At 39.3% G+C, this 22,870-nt stretch overlaps 1 protein-coding gene across 3 annotated transcripts in view; it reads right to left on the bottom strand.

Moving 5' to 3' along the window:
- CFAP74 (cilia and flagella associated protein 74) overlaps positions 1-22,870 on the bottom strand; it is a 34,965-nt gene extending 12,095 nt beyond the window's left edge. The window contains exons 1-22 of one of the 3 annotated variants that reach the window (XM_010722821.2): positions 22,782-22,870; positions 22,336-22,543; positions 21,341-21,431; positions 19,903-20,049; positions 18,764-18,856; positions 16,872-16,976; positions 16,319-16,492; positions 15,691-15,801; positions 14,414-14,516; positions 13,500-13,657; positions 11,549-11,759; positions 10,463-10,648; positions 9,261-9,434; positions 8,739-8,857; positions 7,484-7,550; positions 7,310-7,399; positions 6,908-7,081; positions 6,582-6,744; positions 5,604-5,716; positions 4,720-4,842; positions 3,515-3,636; positions 745-873 (exon numbers count right to left, since the gene is read on the bottom strand). In XM_010722821.2, coding sequence (XP_010721123.1) covers positions 745-873; positions 3,515-3,636; positions 4,720-4,842; positions 5,604-5,716; positions 6,582-6,744; positions 6,908-7,081; positions 7,310-7,399; positions 7,484-7,550; positions 8,739-8,857; positions 9,261-9,434; positions 10,463-10,648; positions 11,549-11,759; positions 13,500-13,657; positions 14,414-14,516; positions 15,691-15,801; positions 16,319-16,492; positions 16,872-16,976; positions 18,764-18,856; positions 19,903-20,049; positions 21,341-21,431; positions 22,336-22,450 — 2,768 coding nt within the window. In that variant the 5' untranslated portion in view covers positions 22,451-22,543; positions 22,782-22,870. Of the gene's footprint in view, positions 1-744; positions 874-3,514; positions 3,637-4,719; positions 4,843-5,603; positions 5,717-6,581; positions 6,745-6,907; positions 7,082-7,309; positions 7,400-7,483; positions 7,551-8,738; positions 8,858-9,260; positions 9,435-10,462; positions 10,649-11,548; positions 11,760-13,499; positions 13,658-14,413; positions 14,517-15,690; positions 15,802-16,318; positions 16,493-16,871; positions 16,977-18,763; positions 18,857-19,902; positions 20,050-21,340; positions 21,432-22,335 lie in introns of all 3 variants that reach the window. The other 2 variants (XM_019622515.1, XM_019622514.1) reach the window with 2 other exon arrangements.

The following is a 22,870-nucleotide window of genomic DNA, read 5'->3' as shown; positions in this document are numbered from 1 at the left end:
GTTCCTTGAATACTAACTAACCTGCTGAGGACTCTGATGCCAATGCTTAGACTCTCATTTTGGAATTGGGTCTGATTTACAGAGATGCTGAGCACATCAGTGAAAATCCAAATATATAAGTCTATGGAAAAAATGGCATTCTTTGTTTCTGTGACTGAATTATGTTTGTACACAGACATATTGTGAAGTAGAAAAGACAAAACTTGCTGGGATAAGGCTTTTAGCATCTCTGAAGATGTTATATGAATTCCTACATGAAATTCAAACACGTTGTATTCACATTTTAGGGAAAATGTACATGGGTAAGATATGTACAGGAAGTCCAACCATTCCTACCTTACCTACCAAGACAGGACTGCTTGTCCAGAAATGATTTAATCACTGATCCGTGAAGTAGCCACCTGCCTAGAGAACTTCTCTTTCGTGTAAGAATAGCTTCCCCACAGAAATGGAAGCAGTCTACCAGGAGTACAACCGCTAGGATTTTGACACTGCTGCTGTCACTACAGGAAAAGCACTTCCTCATAGGTATGCGGTCCAAGTTAATTTCCTTTTTGTGCATCTGGCATCTTTTAAAGGGGGAGAAGGGAGACTAGGACTGAGCTGACACCAGCAGTGTGAAGTCCAGCCTGCTACAGACATCAGGTGAAGGAAGGAAAAAATACTTGATTTGCTCAGATTTTGCACTGACAGCCTCCTACTGACATTATTTAAATGGCAAAAATATTAATGCTGTTGGGTTACCTGGGCAGAAACTTCAACTGCACACTGAAGGATGACTGAGGTTGAACGTAACCTGTTTTTGGAAGCAGCTTCATGTGTTTGCTCAATTCTCTGCATACTTCAAACTTCAAATGCAGCGTAGTTTTTGCTCTGCAAACAGATCAGATGAGCTCAAGAGGCATCAAGGGCTACTGGTACTGCCATCTCGGCAACATTTGCTCTTGCAGTTTGTTCCTCCCTCCCCTTCTTGCATCTCTGCTCTACATTGCAATTATAACTATTGCAAGCTTCCTTTGAAAATGAAGGGCAAGTGAAACTGCTACAGCAAAATCACACACTTGCATTCTTTTAAGTTAAGTATAGAAAACAAGATTTTGGAATTACTGTAAGTAAACCCAGCTGTATTTCGGGCAAATGTACACAGCTGATTGGAACATAATTATCAAAGTGCAGCGCAGAGATAAGTCAGGTCAGTGGAAAGTCAAAGCCAAATTATTGTGAAATACCAGCTAATTATTTGCTGCTAAAATACATCCTCTCCATCTGAACCAATAGAAATGGCTCGTGCAGTGTTTGAGGCATCTGACTGGTGCTGACTGCAGCACAGAGCCTGCTCAAGGAGAAGGCACAGTCCTCTGGTGAGGCAGGATCTCTGTTAAGTAACGACTGGCAGCAGGCAGAATGCAGCAATGAAGAACTCTTACTCTGCCTTATTCTGTCTGAGAAGCAGAAAAATGAAGACCAGCAACTGCTGTGCGGGGCCAAGAATATCTAAACACCGTGTGAGCATCTTCCTGTTTTCTGACTTCTGGCCACACTACAATAGGGTGATAGCCACAAACCATACCCTGCTTTGGAATTTTATGCCTGTGTGTAGAATTGTCAATCAATTTACAAACATTTCTCTCGTCTTTTTCCTTCTCTTGGACTGGTTTACAAGCTGTCAGTCCAGATGGCCTGCTCTAAATCAACAATTGCAGCGTGAGGTGCTGGGAGCTTGGAAGGATTGCTGACTGTTGACAATCTAAGAGAACTACATAGTAGTTCTTTAAATCAGTGCAGATCATAACTTGCCAATGAAATTACTTTTCAAAGTGATTTATATCTGAGAGGATTCTGGTGAAATGTTTTCACCCTTTATGCTGCACATTTATGCTTCCCAATCACTGTATTCTGTGTGACCAGGAAGAAAAAAGTTAACATTTAGTAATTCTACAGAACTGGCTGGGAGAGCTCAAGTACCAGAGCAATTCACCTAACTTGAAAACTTTCTGATACAAGCAACAGAAAAACTGCAGTGGCTAGTGGAGGAAGAGATCTGTCAGGCATTGCATCTAACTGAATGATTCCATTTATTTATTTTGGCAGATATTGAGACAGAAATTCTTGCACGTGTGATACTTGAAATTTCAGTATAACAGAGACAATTTTTCCTAACAAAGGAGGTGGGGGGGATAAATTGAAGACTTGATTTGCCAAGGTGCTAAGGACAGCATAATACATATGAAGTGCTTATAATTTAGGGGAAGTTGATAAAGTTCTCTCAGTTAAGAAATTTTGGCCTAAGCAATTTGGCAGCTTCTATATTTGGGACCCCTTTGAAATCTTAAGTTTTCATTAGGATAGTTATTTTTCTTCTATACTTGTAACTCTTATCCCTGGGTTATCTTCACCGAGTAAAACCCCTTACATAACTTGTGCTTCTCATATCTGTAGGCTGAATTTTTGAGATAACAGCTTTACTCATTTCTTTCCAACTGTGAAGAATCTGTGCAGCCTGTAGTTCTGGTAAGAGGTTTAGAATGGATGCCTTCTACAGAACCAGTCTCCCCCACCCTCCCACAAAACCACCCCAATCTTGTTTAAACAGAATCTAAGATATGCAGATTGGGGAAATAGGAATGCTAAGTGTTTCATAATGTTTGCGTTAGTAAGGATATCCAAGGTAGACCTGAAGGCAATTAGTAGAGCAAGAGTTCATATAATAGAATGTTACAGCAAGAAACGTCTGGGAGCCAATGAGCTGAAATATTGTCCTTCTGTTACACTGCAAACAGAAGGAATCTTCTGACATTATTGATGCAAACTATGGAAATACATATGTACAAAATGTATCTGGGTAATCAGTATAATTCATCATTTATCACTGTCTGTATACTTTAAAGTATCTGCCATTCCAGTGCAGTTCTTAATTCCTGCATGGCTCAGGAAAGGTTGCATCTTTCCTATGCTATAGGAAATGCAAAAGGACTGACTTGATTTATTCAGCATCACTGCATGTGTCTACTAAGACTGGTGACTGACCTTCTCAGAACAGTTGGCATGAAGCTGGCTTCCAGATCATTCTTTCAGAAAGTTCTTTGGCTGAATCAATTATACCCGATCTGCACTCAGTTTTAGGCACGTTTATCTCCCTAATATTTAGCTTGCAGTTCCATATGATGAAATTCACTGGGGCTGCTATTCCCTAGGGACTTAACAGCTCTATCACAGAACAGGCACAGCACAAGGAACCTTGTGGAGTGGAAAGGTGTGTATTAACTCATACACTTCATAGCTATTGCTGCTTTTGGGGATCTAGGATAGCAGTATACCCAAGTCTAATTTCCACAGCAGTGTAAATTCAGAGGGCTTGTGATCAGGATGTCCTGCTGGAATACCAGGGCAAAATAAAAAGTGCAAAACTGTTCTTCATCCTGCTGTGATAACCAGATGTCTCTGGTACAACAGACCCCTGAGGTATCACCTGGTGACTTAAGATCTCATCAGTCAGCTCTGGAAGGCAGCTCACCTGCTCCGGATGACAATGCAGTCCTGGTAAAGTCGGTCATACATACAGATTTTTAAATCAATGTTGGGATTGGGCACCCAAACTGGCACGTCAGTAGAGACTCCAATGGCACTGAAGTACAGCTGTTAATACAAACCAAGAGTATACTTGTTCTTCTTAGTCTCAAATTGTTACTGATCTAAACAGCTATAACCTACAGCTAAAATATGTACTTGTTAAAGATACCTTAATTAAAAAAGCTATAGAAGGAATTTATGAAATAAAACCTAGATCTTACTGTGTACCAGAACAGAAATGAATTGTATTTTAGTTTGGACTCCTTTCCAGAGAACATGGAGGAACAGTGTGCTGCCCAAGAAATTAGAAATAGATATTTGAAGAGTTAAGTGAATGTGCAAGAATTCAGAAAGTCAGGAGACTGCAGCATGTTTATACAAAAGGGCAGCATGGTGCTATATTCCACATAATGACCTCGAGTCTAAATTTCAGCAGCTACTTAGACAAAAATGATCCTTCCCTGCCAGAGCTGAAAGAAAGGGTACCCACAGGAATGTGCAGTATGCATCTGCAGTTTCTTTTGTAGACTATTCCATCTGTAGACTGTGGGGAGAGCCAAGACTGGCCTACTGAGCTTCTTGGAAGATTTTCTTCCTTTTTTCTTTTTTTCTTTTTCTTTTTTTAAATTTATTTATTTATTTATTTATTTTCAAGCTTCTGTGCAGTGTTCCCAGGCAGAATTTGGCTTCCAATGAAATGCAGAATTAAAATATGCTGAAATGGTAACTAAAGTTGTCATCTGTCCCAGCCTTCACATATCAGTTTCACTACTTTGTGCTAAATAATTCCAGTGCTGATATATCAGAAAGAAAATAAAATGCATGGGTTGGGAACAGAAGAAAAGAATTTCAGATTTATATACAGGACAATAGATGTTTTCCAGTAGGGTGTCTGATAAACAGCTGTGTAGATATATGAGAGAATCTACAGGTTTAACAACCAGAGTCCATCAGAAAGAAGGGCCATGATTTACAAGGTTTCTTACTGTTTATCATAGGTTACCTCATTGTTATTTTTGTCTCTATAAACCCATTTGTCCTCTGCCCATTTCTCCTGCTTTTAGTACAGGATCTGCGCTCTTGTAATTGTTGGCAGAAGCAGGAGGGTTTCAACAGTCTTTGAAGCAAGTCTTACACAAAATCACTCACTGGCTTGCAGTCTGAGTTGTCAAACACAATCACAAACTCTGCCCGTACGTCCCCAGGGATGGATGGCATAAATATAATCTGAAGTTTGACTGAGCTGAAGGGTCCAATTTCACCTTCAGTAACCTAAACAGGAAGTAACACATTATTAATGAGGACCTCTCTTAGTGTGGTTCGCTATAAAAATTGTGTGGTATGGAAGTGAAGCTGTATGTGCTCATAGTATACAAGCACACCACTGTGCCTAGTTTCTCACTAGACTGAATGAACTATGACAGGGGAAAATGGATCAGTGGTCTTTACAAGGTTTGTTAACGTGGCACATCCTTCCTGCCCCACCTTTCGTGTTGTCACTAGATGTTGCATAATAAAGAAATGACAGGAGAATAATCAATCTGACAAAAAGAAAAGTGAAATTGTGAGAAATGCAAGTCTTCTCCAGCTCACAGACCCCTTATGGACTGAAAGAAGAGGCAAATATATTATTTCATTTTAAGGATGTAAACTAAATGGTTTAGATTAGATGCTGGAGAAATTTTTCACTGAAAGGGTGGTGAGGTTCTGGAACAGGCTGCCCACAGAATGTGTGGTGCCCCATCCCTGGAGGTTTTAAAGCAGGTTGGATGGGCCCTGTTCAGCCTGACTTCAGGCTGCTGTAATGGTTGACAACCCTGCCCACAGCAGTGCAGGTGGAACTAGATGATCTTCGAGATGCTTTCCAGCCCAAGACATTCTATGGTTCTTCGATTAACTGTAAAACAGTGGATTCCACTAGGGTTGAAGCTGATTATGTACTTCAACATTTGCCAGCAGAATGAAAGCAATTCACTTGATATAGGAGGCTCAGACTACTGAAAATCTTGCATGTATTTCAGGGCATTCATTACCTTTCCCAGCATAATTTCAATTGGTGTTTCTTCAGGTGAGCGTTCTGTTAACTGATGTGCATTGTCTGTGTCTTTATCTGAACTGAAATGGAATGCATCTTGAGCAAGTTGTTCTGAAAGAAAAAAAACAACACTAACAGACCCACAAAATGCTGGATGTGTGCATCAAACAGAGCAGCAAGAAAAAAAACAAAACAAAACAAAACTGAAAATGTCTGAGGTTGGAAGAGAGCTCTGGAGATGATCTGATCTAAATCCCCCTGCTCAAGCAGGGTCACATCGCACAGTGCTGTGTCCATGCAGGTTTTCAATATCTCCAGAGAAGGTAACTCCACAACATCTCTGGTCTGTAAACAGATTTAGAGATAAGTAATTCTGTGGAGACAGGTACAGTGATTCCATTAATCACTTTCACTCCAGAGATTCCAGGAAAGAAAAAGAACCCACCACCTTGTCCAGGACATTTGGTTTCCTACCATGGAAGAGATCAATATACACAAGAATATTCAACACGTATTTTGAAGAAGTGTTTCTTCTACAGTATTGGATCTTCTTAAGTACACAGTAAACATTAGGAATGAGAAGGAAGCCTTATGAGGTTCATCTTTCTGTTTTCTTGTTACTAGAATTAAAGACTATAAAAATAAACCTGTCATGTGGATTTCTCTTCTGAGGGGTGGGAATTTGGTTGCTGAGACAAACATGATAATATTTTTGCAATCTCTGTAAGCTAGTTGGTTTCTATATTCTTCTGAAGCTGAATTGTTGATCACTAATGAGGATGAAGATTCTGTTGATTTTGATATAATGGTGCCAGTATATTATTTTTAGTCTTTTTTTTTTTTTTTTTTTGAGCTCTGGAGGATTTAGAGTTGAGGCAGCATACAAAGAGATGTAATGTTACTACTAGCATGATGAGCTGCTTAATTTGGTTAAGTCTGGGAAACTTGCACTAGCAGTTTTTCAGAATCAGCTCACCTGTAGAACTTGTCTCAGTCCTCTGCTGTTCCACCTGGGCTACACAGCAGGTTGGTTCTTCACTACCATCAGGACAAATTTGTTCTTTCTTTTCAAGCACAGATGTTACAGAACTATTGCTGTCTTTCTTTTCAGGAGCAGAGTCACTGCATGGTTGAGTAACCTATTAAAAATATTCAGGAAAAAGTAATTTCTACTGTGACTGATCACTGAGCTTGTATCCAGCTCCAACTTCATCAAGGAGCTGCAAATGAGATGTGTTTTCTTGTAACTGTTTCATGTTATAAATGGGATTGATTAATTTAGGGTGATGATGATGAACCTACTGTCCTGGTAGTAGAAGATTCTGCTGTTGCTCCACATCTACTGCTGTCACTTGCTGATGTCTGAACTTTGAATCTTGTTCCCAAAGCTCCAGTGTTTGTCAGGCTGACAGTTCGTGAAATTGTCTCTCCCACCACATGAGTGCCAAAGTCAACAAGCACTTTATCTAGTGCCAGCTGTGAGAAGAGAAACCAATAATTACTACTGTCCTAGGTAGTCAGTGATGTCCATCAAATGAGCATTCACTTTCTCAAGAACAGGACTTTTAAGTCCTCATTTCAGGACAGTGTCCAATAATTGCCAGCTGTGGGCACTCTCCTGTCTATCTCTTGGTAAATATTTGCAATAACATTTGCGCTGTCTTGCATTTTCTGCTGTTACTCTGACTTTAAACAGTCACTTACAACGCATGTCTTGGCTGTACATTTCAGTGGAACACAGAAGGATCCTGTTTGGGCCATAAACATGACTTCTCCTTCCAGATTTTCATTTACCTAAAAAACAAAAACAATCCCCCCAGCCATGTAATTGGCAAAGATTCAGCCTATTTGACAAAGTTACCACTGAGGTGCACTTACCACAGGCTTAAAGGTTACCCCCACTTCACAGGACATTCCAGCAGACATTTTACCAGGCGGGTCAAACCTGTGTAGAGAAGCAGCATTAAAGACATGTGTGAATGTATGAAACCCCCTGCTGTTCTGACTCTGGTAGGAACAGCAAAGAATATTTATATATTTTTCCATTTGGATTAATTTATTCATCTGGAAAGTCAGAATGAGGGACAGATTAAGGAAAAGCCACAGAACCCTGGTGCAACTGTAAAACAACAAAGATGGATTTGTTGTTTTATTCAGAAAGTCTTGCAATACTTTTAAGAGGAAAGAATTAGTGTTCACTTTACAAACAAGGCAACTGGTGGAGCTGTGGCTCAATAACATCAAGAATGAAGTGGATCAATCACCTGTTCTAACACCTGGGAAGCAGTCTGCCATTATCAGTTTCAACCATGGATCTGTAACATCCCACTATCCAAATAGAAATAAAGAGGAAAAAAGAAAGTTGCTGCAAGTGATTAGAGAACATGCTGCTTGCTGCAAGCTGTATCAAAATCATCTTGAATAGAAACTGCCAGTTACTTCAGTGCCTCGTTTCATGGTGTCTGTGATGCAAACAAAATGCCCATCAGAAGACAAGAAGTCTCACAGCTGCACTCCAAATGAAATTACTGAGGCACAACTAGAGCCCTATTCTGCCTGACAAAAACAGGCCAGACAAAATACACGACTGAATGTTATTAGCCAGGGGGATACCTAGTAAGCTGGGCCCCACTGAAACACAGAACATGTGCATTAATCACAATCTTAAAACAGAATTAAAAATCAACAAAGATGAAACATTTTCAAACTGAAATGGAAAAGGAAATACTTTTCAGAAAATATGAGCTCAGAATGTGAGTAGGCAAATGAGCTTCAGTTTACTGAGCTTCAGAACAGATCACTGGCAGTTTCTCCTAAGAAAGGCCCGAAGGAATAGCTCCTATTTTCAGAAATACCTCGGTGAAGTACTCACACTGTGTGTGTACATTGCTTCTCACATACTAGGGACTGGGCCCTTGCTGTCGTCACTACATAAACCAATGATGTGCAGCTCAACATCTTCAAGTTTCTTTTCTGCTCTAAGACACTTCCTTTCCTCATTATAAAAGAATGCAATGCAATAGTTCAGATGTATCTAATGAAAATTGTTTAATTTTACTATAGAACTGAGTTATGTCTCCTGCTCTGATACAAATGTAAAGCAAGATACTCATCTACAGATAGTTTTACGTACTGAATGCTGATGAAGTCCTTCAGCCATTCACTGATTCCCACTGGTTTGCAGTAGTTAATGCTGTAGGATGCATTTATCAAAACTATCTTCTTTTTGTAGACTTTACCAACATCGAAATCCTTGAAATGCCAAACATATCAGGAGGTGTCAATTACAGGAAGAAACATTTACACAAGTAATGACAGAACAAGCAGTTTTGGCACAGCAGTGTACTTTGACAGTGTGCTTGTTAATTACAATGCAGGGATAAACTGATAAGCTCACTTTCTTTCTAATTTAAGTATAATATCATATAATAGTCATTTGCAGGCTGGAATCTTTACTGAAAAATTTCCTCTTCTCCTCTACTTGGGAGCAGAAGGTAAGTCAGGGGTTCTGTGGCCTTTAGCTGTCTGCTAGTGTTAACCCACAGCAGCCAACAAGGATCTTTTTGGTGCTACAGCATTTTGATCAAGACATCAGGATATGAGTCTAGTAGAAACATCCATCATCTTTACAGATCTGTGTGGAATGGCCACTAACCTTGAAATGAACACAGCTTGGTTTAGTATAGAAAGTTCGTCCTTGATGTTCATGACCAGACACTGTTCCCTTATTAAAAATTCTAGTTTGGAATTCCTCCTTCTTTTCCTTTAAAATCTCTGTTTTCATTGTCCTTGTAGCCAGATGCTTTGTATCCATTTCTTCTTTGGATATCTAACAAGGAACATCAACAAAAAACACAGTGGCAGTAAATAACTGTGATCACAGGATCTATAGAGCAAAGTAGAAATGCCTATGGATATAGAATAGAATCTCAGTCTCTGGCCAGCCTTCATTATCCTCCAGATTAAACTCAGCCTCCCAGCTTGTATGTGAAGAAATGAGTTTGTTCTCAACTGTTTGTTCTGTAGCCTACATCCATCCAGCATTAGAAGATTGTGTTTAAATGGCAGTGAAGGGGTTATACTCCACTTCCTGAGCAACCATTTAGAGAAAATCAGTTAACTTCACTAACATTTTTATGGTCCAGTGCTTCTTTCATACAGCACATGATATTTGCTGACACTCTGCTTTCTGACTGGTTCTCAAGTCTGCTTTTAAAGACCTACATCTGAAAAAAGTAGAGTATGGGGGCATACTTTGGAATAACGTGCATGATCTTAGCCACACAGCTCCTAAGCATTATTTACTTCTTTATGAGTACAGAATGCTGTTGGTTTGATAAAAATTATGCTTTACTTTGTCTAGTTTGGGACAAAATAAAGCAATCCACATGAAGCAATCTGTGTTTCCAACTAAATAAAAAGTCATGTTCAGCTTTCTCAGGGTTTTGGGTTTTTTTTTAACTCAAACAAACAAGTGAACACAATGTGATGTGTCTTCACATATCTCCAAACTAAAATTGAAGTTTTGTTTTCTCCTGAAAACACTGATGACAGTGTCAAACAACAATTACCCTCTGATATTCTCACATCTGAATCTCTGTATCTATGCAATAATGACATGTTAACTGCAGAATAGATAATTAGTAATTTTAAGCTGCATTCATAGAACAGCACCTGCCAGTGTCATTTCTTCAGATACATACAACTACTAGAGAGGGAACCGAAACTTTTCTAATCCATTTAGACACTTTCATGAATAATTCCAAAACATTATAGACTTCAACGTAACAATAGGACAAATACACATATCCACATCCTTTTTTCCCTATTGCTAAGAGGAATCATCACAGATTTTACCTTGTGCAAGTCATGTTCCTGATTCAACAGTCCTGGAAGCTCTGGTTCTGCTGGGATCTTGTCCCTCTCCTTCTCATCCTCATCACTTTCACAGGGCACATCATGGGGGACTTTTTCAGAACACTTTCCTACAGAAGCAGTTCTCTCACCAGCTGGGGAACAAACTGACGGAGAGCACCACGACTTCTGTGAGAGAAAATAAATTTGGAAATACCATTTAAAGTTACTAGAGGGCAGTTACATGAGCAGTCAGCAGTTTCCAAGGATATCTTTTAATACAGAGTGACTGGTCTATAAAGCTGCAAGATGATAGCTTAAGCCAATCCCTTCTTAAAATGACAACTCAGACGATATTGCAGTAACGAGCATCTATAGGATGATAACTGTATTCTATAGCAGGGTGGGCTTGTGATTGGTGACTATGTACATTTTTGGGTTTTGTACATTTTTTTATTATGTCTACTACATGATAACCAAGGACTTTCTTGCTTTGTTACGTTATGACTATTTCCACAGACCTTCTCTCCCTTTCTTTAAAATACCTAAGGATTGCAGGCAGACACAGGCCTCCTCAAGGGGTTCAGTTCATCCCACCTCTCCTTTCATGGCAAGTACTGCCTGTAATATTGTGCAGATCAATTAAAACAAAACAAATACATGAAAGAAGCCCAAACAAACAGAACTCTGTTGTCATGAAAACATTCTGATATACTGGGAACATTTTTCTTGTGCTGATAGTCTGATCTGAATCCTTACTTGGGGGTGAAGGTAATTTTATTCCTCTTGGGGTCAGTTGTGATTCATGTGTCTGAAATGCACTTCTTGCAAATACCCTTAAAAATACAAATGGAAACAAAAAAACATCCGTACCAAGCAGCAACTTTCATGGATGAAAGTACCAACCATCAAAAATAGAGAGACTGATGGTCATCAAGAGATCTGACAGGCTGATGGAGGTGTGACTCTCCACCAACTCCGCACTCTCTGGTATTTGGCTGCAGCCCATGCTATTCAGAGGTACAATCAAAATTCACTTTCCTACAGCTTCAGTAGAAAATAAACCTAGAGATGTTTCTGTTTGTTTACCTGTGGTGGTGCCCCAGCTGGATGTTTGCAGGTCTCCTCAATGTAGCGCCACGTTTTCTTTCTCCACAGTAAAGAATCCTTACATTTACCTCCACTCTTAATTGCCTTAGTACAGGACTGCTGATTTTTCTCCTTGAAAATGGAAGCTTTTTCTTGCAGAATTTTAGATACAATCTCAATTTTTCTTGATTTTTGTTGTTCTCTAAAAGCTCTGTAAGAAGATGTTATAAGAAACATTAAACCAAGTTGTTTGTTAATAACATCACAGTTCATTTTTTGAGCTCAACGTCAAGTCTTCAAATTGGGAGCAGCAGTAATTTGTGTCAAGGCACAATGGGATTCAGAGGGCAAATATATTTAGACTAAACATATTCCATTTGAGTGTTTTAGAAATTGATGACAGTTGACTATCTGAAATCAAGCAGGTTGTAAAAAAGCAAAAGATTAAAGGTAAGGCCATACGTAATGAACATGAAAGGTATACATTCAGAGCTACAGTTCTGTGATGCATTGGGCAGATCATTTAATCTCAGTTTTAATACTGGCAGTTTAATATACAATTTTCTGCAACAGACTTTACCCACGCTAATGATCCTTTCTAATACAGAAATCTTTATTTTCACCTTTTCAAGTAATTCATATCACTCCTGATTCTAAATAGGAGAGAAGATATTATCACCTTTCTTATTCAAATACAGGCTATTGCCCACTGAAGCACTTCAGTGGCTTAATGTAGCCTCATGATACGCCACTGCAGCAGATGAATGGCTCTGTATTTATATTTTCAGAAAACCAAGGCACAGAGAAGTTACAAAATGTGGGAATGGTACACTGACTCCCAGTGCTACCTGCTCTAGGTATAAAGCCATCCTTTGTTCTTATTACTAGTTCTTGACTTTTTCATTCTACTCATAGGCAATGTAGAACTTAAGCTAGAGGCTTTAATGACTAAAGAGTTAATTTTTTGCAGGCAATTCAGAAAGATTTATTCAGGCTAAAACGTGCTCTGAGAAAACAGAGTATCCCTTCACATAAAGGGAGAAAGGTAGAGCCCTGGGGGGAATAATTCAGCAGTTCCTCAGGCGCCTGGTGGAGTGGTACTGAAATTAGAAAAGAACTGCTGTGAAAGTGCAGTCGTGTCACTGCTAACGTTAAGAGTAACAAACTGCTCTCCCTTGTGCCTGCAAAGGGAAACAGTGAGAGGGAGAAGGCAAGCAAGGAGAAAGAAAGAGGCAAAAAGATTAAACTTCTAGAAGTTAGATATTTCCTGCAGATCTCTACTAACCGGTATGGTTATTTTATTAATGGGATTTTTAGAATGCTTTTAGTGATAGTTGTATTATGCAGCTATCGAGGGTGAAGCATTATTTATCAAAACTGATTGAATCTTCGCTTACTAAATCTTTTAACATTTGCTATAGGTTAGAAGAGCTAGCATGCAGAAACACACACCTCAACCGCCTTCTGTTCAACACCTTGACTCAAATTCATCTTCATATGTGGTTAAAAACAATAATTAACTCTGCACAGAGTAAATGAGATACAGGTACACCTCTGTCCATATCAAAGCAGCAGGGAGGAGACTGCACTGTTGCTGCTGTTACTGCACTGCAGTTTTTTATATGGACAGTGTTGAGGAAATGCAGGAGTGCTGCTACTTCAAGCATTAGGTTTAGGTTTATTGAATTGCCCTCCTGGGGTGGTTTATCCTCCTTGCAGTAATCAGAACACGGGCTCCAAACTTTGGTTCTCTGAATAATACATAAGCTAGAATTTCAAGTCACTTAAAACTGGCTGTATGAATTTCACACTTCCAGAGTATAAGAATGAGTTCACTCTCTTGAGACAGCCCCGTATACGTTATGCCTTTGGAAGCCAACGAAGAGATCCAAAATACTCCTGCATGAACACCAGTGAGCAATGAGAGCACAATAAAAAAACAAATACTTACTCTTTCTCCTTCTCATGCTGTAGCAGACGTTTATGGAGTAAAATTTCCTTGGCAACATTGCCTCCTCCTGCCAGGATAGCCTCCCTCATTTTCATCTCCTGTTTCTTTGCCTCAAAGACCATTGCTTGGTTCCAAGCCTGGAGAGCCTGGAGTTTTTCCTATGGAGCCAAACAAACCACAGCTTCATATTTGATTCACACATTGAAGAAAATCAAAGAGGGACTCTGGTCTTCTTGTCTAATTTGGTAGCTTTATCTGAAATACAGCTCACTGTTTTTAATATACACAACAGTCAAGCAAGTTGTCAGTAGTTTGTGTGTGCTGGAGATGCAGGAAGCTCTGACAAGTCAGCACTAATTCTTTCCCCTTCTAGTTTTTCTTTGAAATGTTCTTCAATGAAGCAATGCTTACAGGATATTTACAGCTCTCATCAAATCAGTATTAAATTAAAATCATTCCCTCATATTCTACAGAACACAAACGAATGAGGAAGTAGCTTACCTCAGAAATTCTTACTTTACATTAGACTCTTAAGGAACTGCTTTTTTCTATATGTTTTCTCCATATGAAGTATTTCTCATTTTGAGATCTAAATAACTGGAAATACTTCAGCCATGTTTTTGGAGGATTGTTTGCAGTATGCATTACTTTGAAGAAAGCTACCATGCCACAGCAGCTAGAACATGCACAAAAAGGTCCTTAAGTAGAAGTGTCAAAAATCTGTCCATACAAATCTAATACTCTTATGTCCCATAGTTAGATTCTCCTCCATTTAAAAAGAGATTTGGTCTACAGAATGGCAGCATCACACACCCATTCTGCAGTGAAAACTGGAATTACTTTCAGTAAAAGCTAGCAGCAGCAGTCTAACAAGTCAATTTCTTCATTCCCCAGCTCAGCCACAGCAGCAGTACCCTATTGGAAGTTATGCTGTTTTTCAGGGAGAGCACAGCTTGTATCCTTCTCTCCATATGCTCCTGAGTTTTCGCTTCTTCCTTTGCATTCTTCTCATGAATTCTGTAAGCACAGTGAAATCTTTCAGCTTATATTCTGGAAAGCTTTTAGTATTAGAACGTTTAACCTGACAAACAGTAGCTGTGTAAGTCACCTAACTCATCTCCTGCGTGTCTCTCTGTTCACAATAATACTGGGGGTGGGGGAAGTAGAACTGTTCAGAAAGCCTTCTACACACAGTACCTCTGATTACATGTGCCCACAGGCTTTCAACCAGTTTGCTCAACAACTTTTTTTTGTATGTTTTAAACTCAGAAACGCATTTCACGTTATATGCCTAGCTGCTAAAATAAAGCAAGGAATTCAGATGTTGATCATGAAATTGATATCTCAACAATGACATATTGAACACAAGCAAACCACACTGAAAATAAACCACAGAAAGTCAAAAACCTTGAAATATGTTTGAGCATGAATCAAGTCTGTGAGTATCCCAGTTAATATAGTGGTAAATTAAAAAAAAAAAAAGCCAGTAAGATACTGAGCAAAAAAGATCAACTGATTTGGTTCAGTTTGTTAATTTTAATTACTGTTACGTTTGTACATGTTATCTAAGGAAAAACATAAAACACCATAAAAACAGTGCAATTATTTCAATCACTTTTTCAATTAAGTCCTAATATACAAGTGAAAGTAACAAATGCTCAGTTCCTTGAGTAACAAAATAATTTAATATCACAGTAATTGCATGAACATGGTCTTCTGAAGAAAACACTCAGTTTACCATCCACCATAAGAGAACAGGAGCAGACAGAAATGCCCTCTGAGCCAGTGTTACCAGACAGCAAGAAAACTATTTTACTGCATCTCAGAGGTAATGCAGAAAAGCAAGTTTCCAACCTGGAATTCAGCTGTGCTCACACATATATGTAAGAGCTGTAAATGATTATCAGTGCCTACAAGTGGTCAGAGCTCTGTGCAGCTCAAAGAATGGTCCTTCAGCTGCAAGGAATCTGAAGACTTTACCAAGACAGGAGGTGGATTTTCTTTTTTCGTGTTCTTTTGTGCCACATGAGATTTGAGAGTTTCAGAGCACTGGCATTTGTAGCAGATTTCCTAGTGTAATACCAGGCCATAATCTAGCAGAAAAAATGATTACTTTTCAAAGAGCACAGGAGAGAACACTGCATACTGAGAATGTACAGTGCTGGGAAATAAAATAGGAGGTAATGATTACCTTGCCATGCTTTTTCTCAGGAAGTAGACTGCTTTTTCGTGGTTCCTTTTGGCACCTTCAAGCATTTTTTTACGCTTTTTTTCATATTCTCTCTGGGCTTTCTCTTCTTTTCTGTGAAAGGCAAACCAACAGCACTAAGGAAATGATTATCTATGGTTTAACTAAAGAAATGATATTGAATGGTGGGGAGTAAGTATATCTGTACGTCTTGAAATGGGGACAATATTTTCTCCCTCTCTGTAGTCTCTTGTCTTCACAAAAGCTACAAACTGATAACCTGGGATCCTTTTTCTCTCCAAGTTTCAATGAGAAGATCCTAAGAATGTCCTGGCATCCAGCAGCAATGCAGCCACGTGCACTCAGTCTGACCTAATACATTTAAATTCCTTAGACAAAAAGCATTTTTTTGTCTTCAGCAAGTTAATCATGTCAGAAATCCTTATCTGAATAGTGACAAGACTGGGGGAAATTCTTACTTTAATTCTATTTCCTCACACAAATATTTCAGAGCCAAAATCCAGCTCAGAAATACAATACCATGATTACTTCCATTAGCTAATCTTCTCAACACATGAAATAATGAATTGGCTACAAGTGACAGAGGGAAAGGAAGCAGAGCCCCACTTACTTTTTTAAAGACAGCTGATTTTCTTCTGCTTTCAGTGCTGCTATTTTTTCCTTCCGAATCCTCACTTCTGCTTGTTCCTGGTATTGCATCTCTAGCTCCTCCTCATCTTTTTTAAGTTGTTTGTGGAGGATTTCATATTTTCCCTGCTGGGTTTCTATCTGCCACATCTCAAGCCTTTAAAACAACGTGTGAGCTGCTTTCACAACTGAGGCATAAATTAGAAGTATTTATGCTCATTCATTGCTATTGCAGACAGGTCTACTTTAGTCCATCCTATTTTCCAATTAAACTAGGACTTACATTTCATTTATGTGCGCAAAATTAACTCAGGATCTGAGCCACAGCAACCAATTTCCTAAGCAATTAATTGTTTAGGCTAAAAGTTGCTCTCAAGATCCTTTACTTTGCAGTAAACCATTGCAGTCCTCAAATTATGTAGTTCAGAATTTACTAACAGTTTCCTTAGAGATTAACTTTGGGATGCATTAAACAGCACAGGAAGAAAATAATAAAGACTGACTCGATCACACAGTTTTCTCATTCCATCACTTACATGTTTTCTTTCAGTGTCAAAGCAATTTTCAACTCCAAATTCTTCTCATCCTCCAGCTCAGTGCACAGTCGCCTATGCATTGCCTGTAGGCGGAACACGGCTGGGCTGGTACATAAAAAAGATACAATTAGAAAGAAATTGGAACTAATTAATGTTAAAAAAACATCGAAAACTCCTTCCAAACAAAGTCAGCACCAATAAATAATAGCTTTGAGGATGAGGGTTATGTATTAGAATGACATCAGTTTGTACAGAGTCTCTTATTCAGCTCTCTAAGTGTCCGTTTGTTGGTCAGAGGTGCAGCTTTCTTTGAACTATTACAAAATTGTCAATATTTACACAGGAGTATTTACTTTAAAAGCAGTGGCATGTGGCTCCAAATGATTATTTGCTGATAAAAGAAGCATTAATAAGTATAAGCAAACCAAGAGAATCTTGATTGATTTCACCTTTAGAATGGCACTACAATACCCCGTGCACTTTGGCTACAGCAGCAGTGCAACAACACAGCTCTTTATTTTCCTTGGGCTTCTCTGCCCAGGAAAATGACTGCACAGCACACTGCAGAATCAATAGACAACAAATGGAATTTATTCAACATAAATTCCATCTTTGGAAGTGAAAAGTGGAAATGGATCTTCTACCTGAAGTTATTACTTGGATTTCATAATTGTTGTAAGGCTTCTGTACTGCTTGTGGCAGACAGTATTTTCATTATTGCTATAAAATGATGCACTTGAGCTTTGTAAGCCAGGAACTTATCAAGTCATCACTATTAATTTGCTAAATATAATTGACTGTGAAAATTGCTATTTTCCACATTTCTAGACCTCACAATTTGACTTGTCATAAGTATGAAAACCTCACACAATGCTTTTCTGTCTTTGTTGGTTTTTCTTAATAAGAGTCTCTGAAATCCTGAACAGGGAGTACTATTACCTGCCACAGAAGTCTGATTAGCATTAAACTCATTTTTGTTTAATCAGTTATTCTGCTTTGGCAATTAACCCACCTTGGTTATTCTGTCATTTGTTGATGCACCAAGATTCTTCTTCTTGAAGAATAACACAGGTCATAAAATGCAGCTGCAAAGTTTGTTCACAATGCATTGGCTCCTGGTACACAAGCCACCCACTTCTTTCTATTTAAACCAAATGTGAGGAGTACAGCAAATTGCCTCCTACTTCCTCACAAGTGTTTCAGAACAGCTCCTGTATGCAGAGCTACTCCTGAAAGGCATTCGTGCATTTCACAACATAAAACAATTAAAAAAAAAGGTGTACATGTAAATCCTGCTTGTAATTGTTAGGAAAAAAGCATTACCTCTAAAACAGTCATGGCACACTGGCATTGGCTGATCATAATGAACAGAATTTACTGGGGGACTGATAAACATAACTGACAGCAGTGAGCTAGGCTGACTAATAACTTCTTGTTGCTGGATGCAACAACATGTATATCTCTTGCCTATCCATTCCTAAGTCTCCACCTCCTTCTGCACTCTGATTTAACTGACAGAACCCCAGGCCTGAAAGCACAGAGGTCAGTGGTGTCCATGCTAACACACCATCATTTACTTCAAGGGGAGAAGCTCTTATTGAAAATCCCAAGCCACATGAAAAGCAACTGCAACGTTAGCATTCACCAAGACAAAAATATGAAAGCTTTGCTCTGAACACACAGAATAGCACTCCTGTCAGAACAGCCTTCCAAGCTACGGCCATTCTCAGCATAAGATGTAACTGCCTACAAAGACCTTGAATGTGTTGCTGAAAAATTCTGTTCACATGTCAACAACACGGCAAGGTGAAAAAAGTAAACTCATTAATTACACCCAGATAAACACAGTTGGATGCCTGTATCTTTGGCACCCAGAAATATTCTCTACCTACACATTGTCAGCCTCCTCCTCTGTCTCAATGTCTACCTTCTCCAGCTGCTTTTCTAGTGTTTTGATCCGCAGCTGGCAGGCAGTCAGCTCATCTCTGAAACAAATAAACACATCATTTACATTTTAAGTTCCCTCAACCATGAAACTTTTCTTTCTGAAGAATAAGATTGTTGGGATTCCTCAAACACCCCATCCCCCCACCACTTTTTCTCTAAGGCTTTACAATGATCTTCTCGAGATGCCCATATTTATTTCAAGTATTTTCTCTAAAAATACAAAAAATAACCATAGTTCAGTCTGACTTCATCCATGTTATTAAAAAAAAAAAAGCCAGCATTTTTTACATTATCCTTATACAGATCCATCTTCTGCTAAAGAAAGTCTTTTTACCTTATGTATGGGGCTGCTAAATCACAGCCTGAAACTCTGATTAATCACCTGAGGTGAGCAATGAGTCAGCCCTGGAAGCACAGGTGAAGGCAATTCACCTGTGCTGCAGGAAGGGGTGGAGCCTGGCTGCACCTCTCGTAAAGCCATTTAAGAGCTGACTATCAGTGAGGAAAGATCTCTTCTGGAGATCCCTCCTTTGGAATTTTATAGCAAGCCTAGGCTATGAGTAAGTGCTCTGTCTATTCCCTTTTTGGTATTATAATTTGCTTAGCTAAACTCTCTTGATTATGTTTATTTTGCAATCTGTACATTCACTGGTTATACACCTTAGCACAGCAAACTGCTCATAGCAGGTGAGTATTTTGAAGCAAGCAGCTGACATCACTGACTGCAATGTAACATTTCCATCACAGTTAAAAAAATATTTATAGTGAATTTTCTATTTAATTTTCCTGATTCTGATTGTTGAACTAGCAGAATTATGCCAATATAACTGAGAGGAATTAGTGCCAAATTATTCCAGACCAGAACTCTCTTCTTTAGTTTTGTTATTGTGTTTTAGTCTTTCATTTTTATCCTTAATCCTTTACAAGGGTCTTGGAATGTTTTGCATACATCAAATCAAGCAAGTGTTTGCATCACATAACTCTCGTGACAAAACTATGTATGTTATAAGTGTGTAACAGGTACAGCATCCCAGGATTTGAGGGTGCATTCATGCTGATGGCTTCTGTTTCCTTCAACACTGACCTGATTTTCTGGACCACAAGTTCCTTTTCTTTGGCGATGTTGCTGAGCTCTTTTAGGTTCCTGGGTAAGGCAAATAAGCAAATTCTATCTGCAGACTTCAGAGCCTGACTGCTTGTAACGTTCTCCAGGCAGTGTTCCAAGCTGTCCCTTTGAATTGAAATATATGATGAGCATGAAAACACAACAAGAAGTTTAAAAGCTCCACAGAGTTTGCACAATCACTTATGCATTTGTGAGTGCATTTTGGTTTAACTCATTCTAGCAAACTGCTATGAACTGGAGCGGTGTAAGTTGGGAAAAAGCAAAGATAATTTGTACAAAAAATCTTAAGTACGTACATTTAAGCTAAGATTTTTAGTCTTAAATGTCTAATAGTGAGTGTTCATACTCACATTTATTGCTGCAAGTATGTACCTTTGGTTTTGAATGTCTGAGCCTCTTCATCATACCCAGGGTTTTCAGGTTTTACTTTTCCTGAACGTTACTTTAAAATGAACATTACTTTAAAACTTTGAAGGGAACGTTCTAAACTAGTTTAAAACATTGTGTAGAACTGTTCATTTTGTGAGTGAGCTCTCTCTTACTTTCTTTGTCTATTTAAACACAGAGCAAGAAGAAATCAGGAGATGGATGGTGGTGTTATTTGGTGTTTTTTTTTATTGGCTTTTTTTTGTAATCACTTTGGTGTATTTTGAGTTTCTCTGCTGATAACGGTAACACTGTCAACATTTACTGGCAGCAGGCATATGTGCTATGCAACTTCCCACATACATATGTTAATAAACAATATTCCAGCTCTTCATCATGCCTTGCAACCCTATGCCAGGACACTGCAGGGCAGAGATTAGCAGTCTGTCAAACAGGCCAAACTGTGCTTCCATCTTTGTGAAGAGAGCAGCAGCTACTTAAGGCCACATTCAAACCACTGAATTATTTTCCATGCGTGACCTTTGCTACGTGCAAATTTACTTCTCCAGGAATAAATTCACTCTACCACCTACTTGTAAAACCAAAGTAGTACCAAGCTATCATCATGCCAGTTCTGTGCTAATCGACTGTACACAGTGGTACAAAACTCTCTGTCTTCAGAAACTTACAATCCAACACTGATATTATTCCCTTTTTTCCAGTAATTCCCTTTGTTCTGTAAGTACAGAGGCATTTGAACATAACACAGCATATTATTACAGAGAGCTGGCTGGCTTTTAGAAGTGTGTGTTGCTTGGTGTAGCACCACCCTGGCTAATAAATGCTCTTTTGAGATCTGATAAGCCCTCATGAATGTGGTGCAACCACGTGTTGTATGTATGCATATTGCCTAGGGCTCATTTGACAAAAAACATGTAACTGAGTTAACCAAACCTCCTCTTGAAAAGGTAAATCATCACTACAAAGGAAGTTATTACTGGAGCTGCTAACAAAGTCATGAATTATTTACCTGCTATGTTCAGACTCTTCTTCAGCTCCTTCAGAAGTGACCTCGTTCCCCATCTTGCCACCATCAGACAAATCTTCTTCAAGCTTGTATTCTAATAGAAATTAAAACAACAGTTTAATAAAGAGACTTTGAGCTTCCAAACGCAGAGCACTAACGTACTTGCTGCTGAGTCAAAATATGTGGAGAATCAGAGATTACATTTTATAGCATTACTGCAGTGTTTATTAAAAATCAGCCACACAAGGCTACTGCTGTACACCTGGAAACCAAAGCAGGAAAATACCAACAGCCTACAGTGTGTTCACATTACACTAACACCCTTCTGTACACCCCATTACTCCAACCTGCAGTGAAGATGGAATCCTGTAAGTACTTATTAAGCATTATTTAATATGAATGATGTATGTATTCTTGTGTATTTAGGTAATAAGGAAAATGACAGTAAGCAAATAACCTAAGAGCAGCTTTTTAATGCAGAGGCCAGTATTCAGTCCTACTTGATGCACGGTAATGCGTTAAACAGTAGATATGTTGACTCGTGATGTAACTGAGCACATGTTCTGACACAGAACTCAGTCACCTGCTAATAGGCAGCTGGTGCCATTCAGATGCCTTGGGGGATCCAACATGTGGGTGGAGACCTGTGCCCCTCTGCAGGCACAGAGACCTTCACCAAAGGTGAGCACCCTCTGGCAGCAGCTGCTGATGTCTGAGTGGCTGAACTGAGTCCATACAGTCCAACACTGATTTTCACCACCGTTAAGTCTGAGTCAAAATGCTGTACAGATTAAGTAGGGAATTTAGTGCTACAAAAGAAGAATGGTTTAAGTTTGATGTAGCTATACCTGTTACCGTGTAATGCTAAGAAGAAAATTATTGGAATCATTTCATTGGTTTGGAATATCACACTACTCCTAGAACCGTACTGTTCTCATCCTAGATAGGAAGTTAACCCCAGCATTCTGCAGGTTAAGGCTGTGGTTTCTCACGTTCACCTTCCTCGTGTTCTTTCAGGTCAGAGCTCAGAGCTGCTGCACCGTTGCCTTCCTCTTCCAGACATGGGATGAAAGTCGGTTCCTCTCCTCCACCCCCGGGCTCACTGCCTGCCATGCCGGCGGTTCCGTCACAGCGAGCGGGCTGACATGGAGACGGCTGCAAGTCGGTGAGTACACAGAGATCTCCAGGAAGCCTTCAAGTTGGTGCCTGTGTCAGGAGATAAATCAGCAGCGTTCGGTAAGCACTTAAGGTATATGTAGTGACAGGGTACAGCCACAAATTGAGAACTGACTTCCACAAATCTCTTGTGGAGAAGTAAGGACGCTGCCAAAGCGTTTTTGTATGTATAGTAATTGGCTTATTAATAAAAGAAGCCTAGAAGAAAGCATTTTTAGCTGGTTAGGGAACGAGAGATGTGCAGTGGAGAGCAAAGTACGGGATATACCGAGCTAAACGCCCAGAGCCACCTTAAAGGCAAAGCGGGACTGCACGAAGAACAAACCCCGACACGAGCGGTGTGCCCGGAGCATCCCC

The sequence above is a fragment of the Meleagris gallopavo genome, chromosome 23 (assembly GCF_000146605.3).
Source record: "Meleagris gallopavo isolate NT-WF06-2002-E0010 breed Aviagen turkey brand Nicholas breeding stock chromosome 23, Turkey_5.1, whole genome shotgun sequence".
NCBI classification, from domain to species: domain Eukaryota; kingdom Metazoa; phylum Chordata; class Aves; order Galliformes; family Phasianidae; genus Meleagris; species Meleagris gallopavo.
This window is presented reverse-complemented; position numbering and strand designations above follow the sequence as displayed.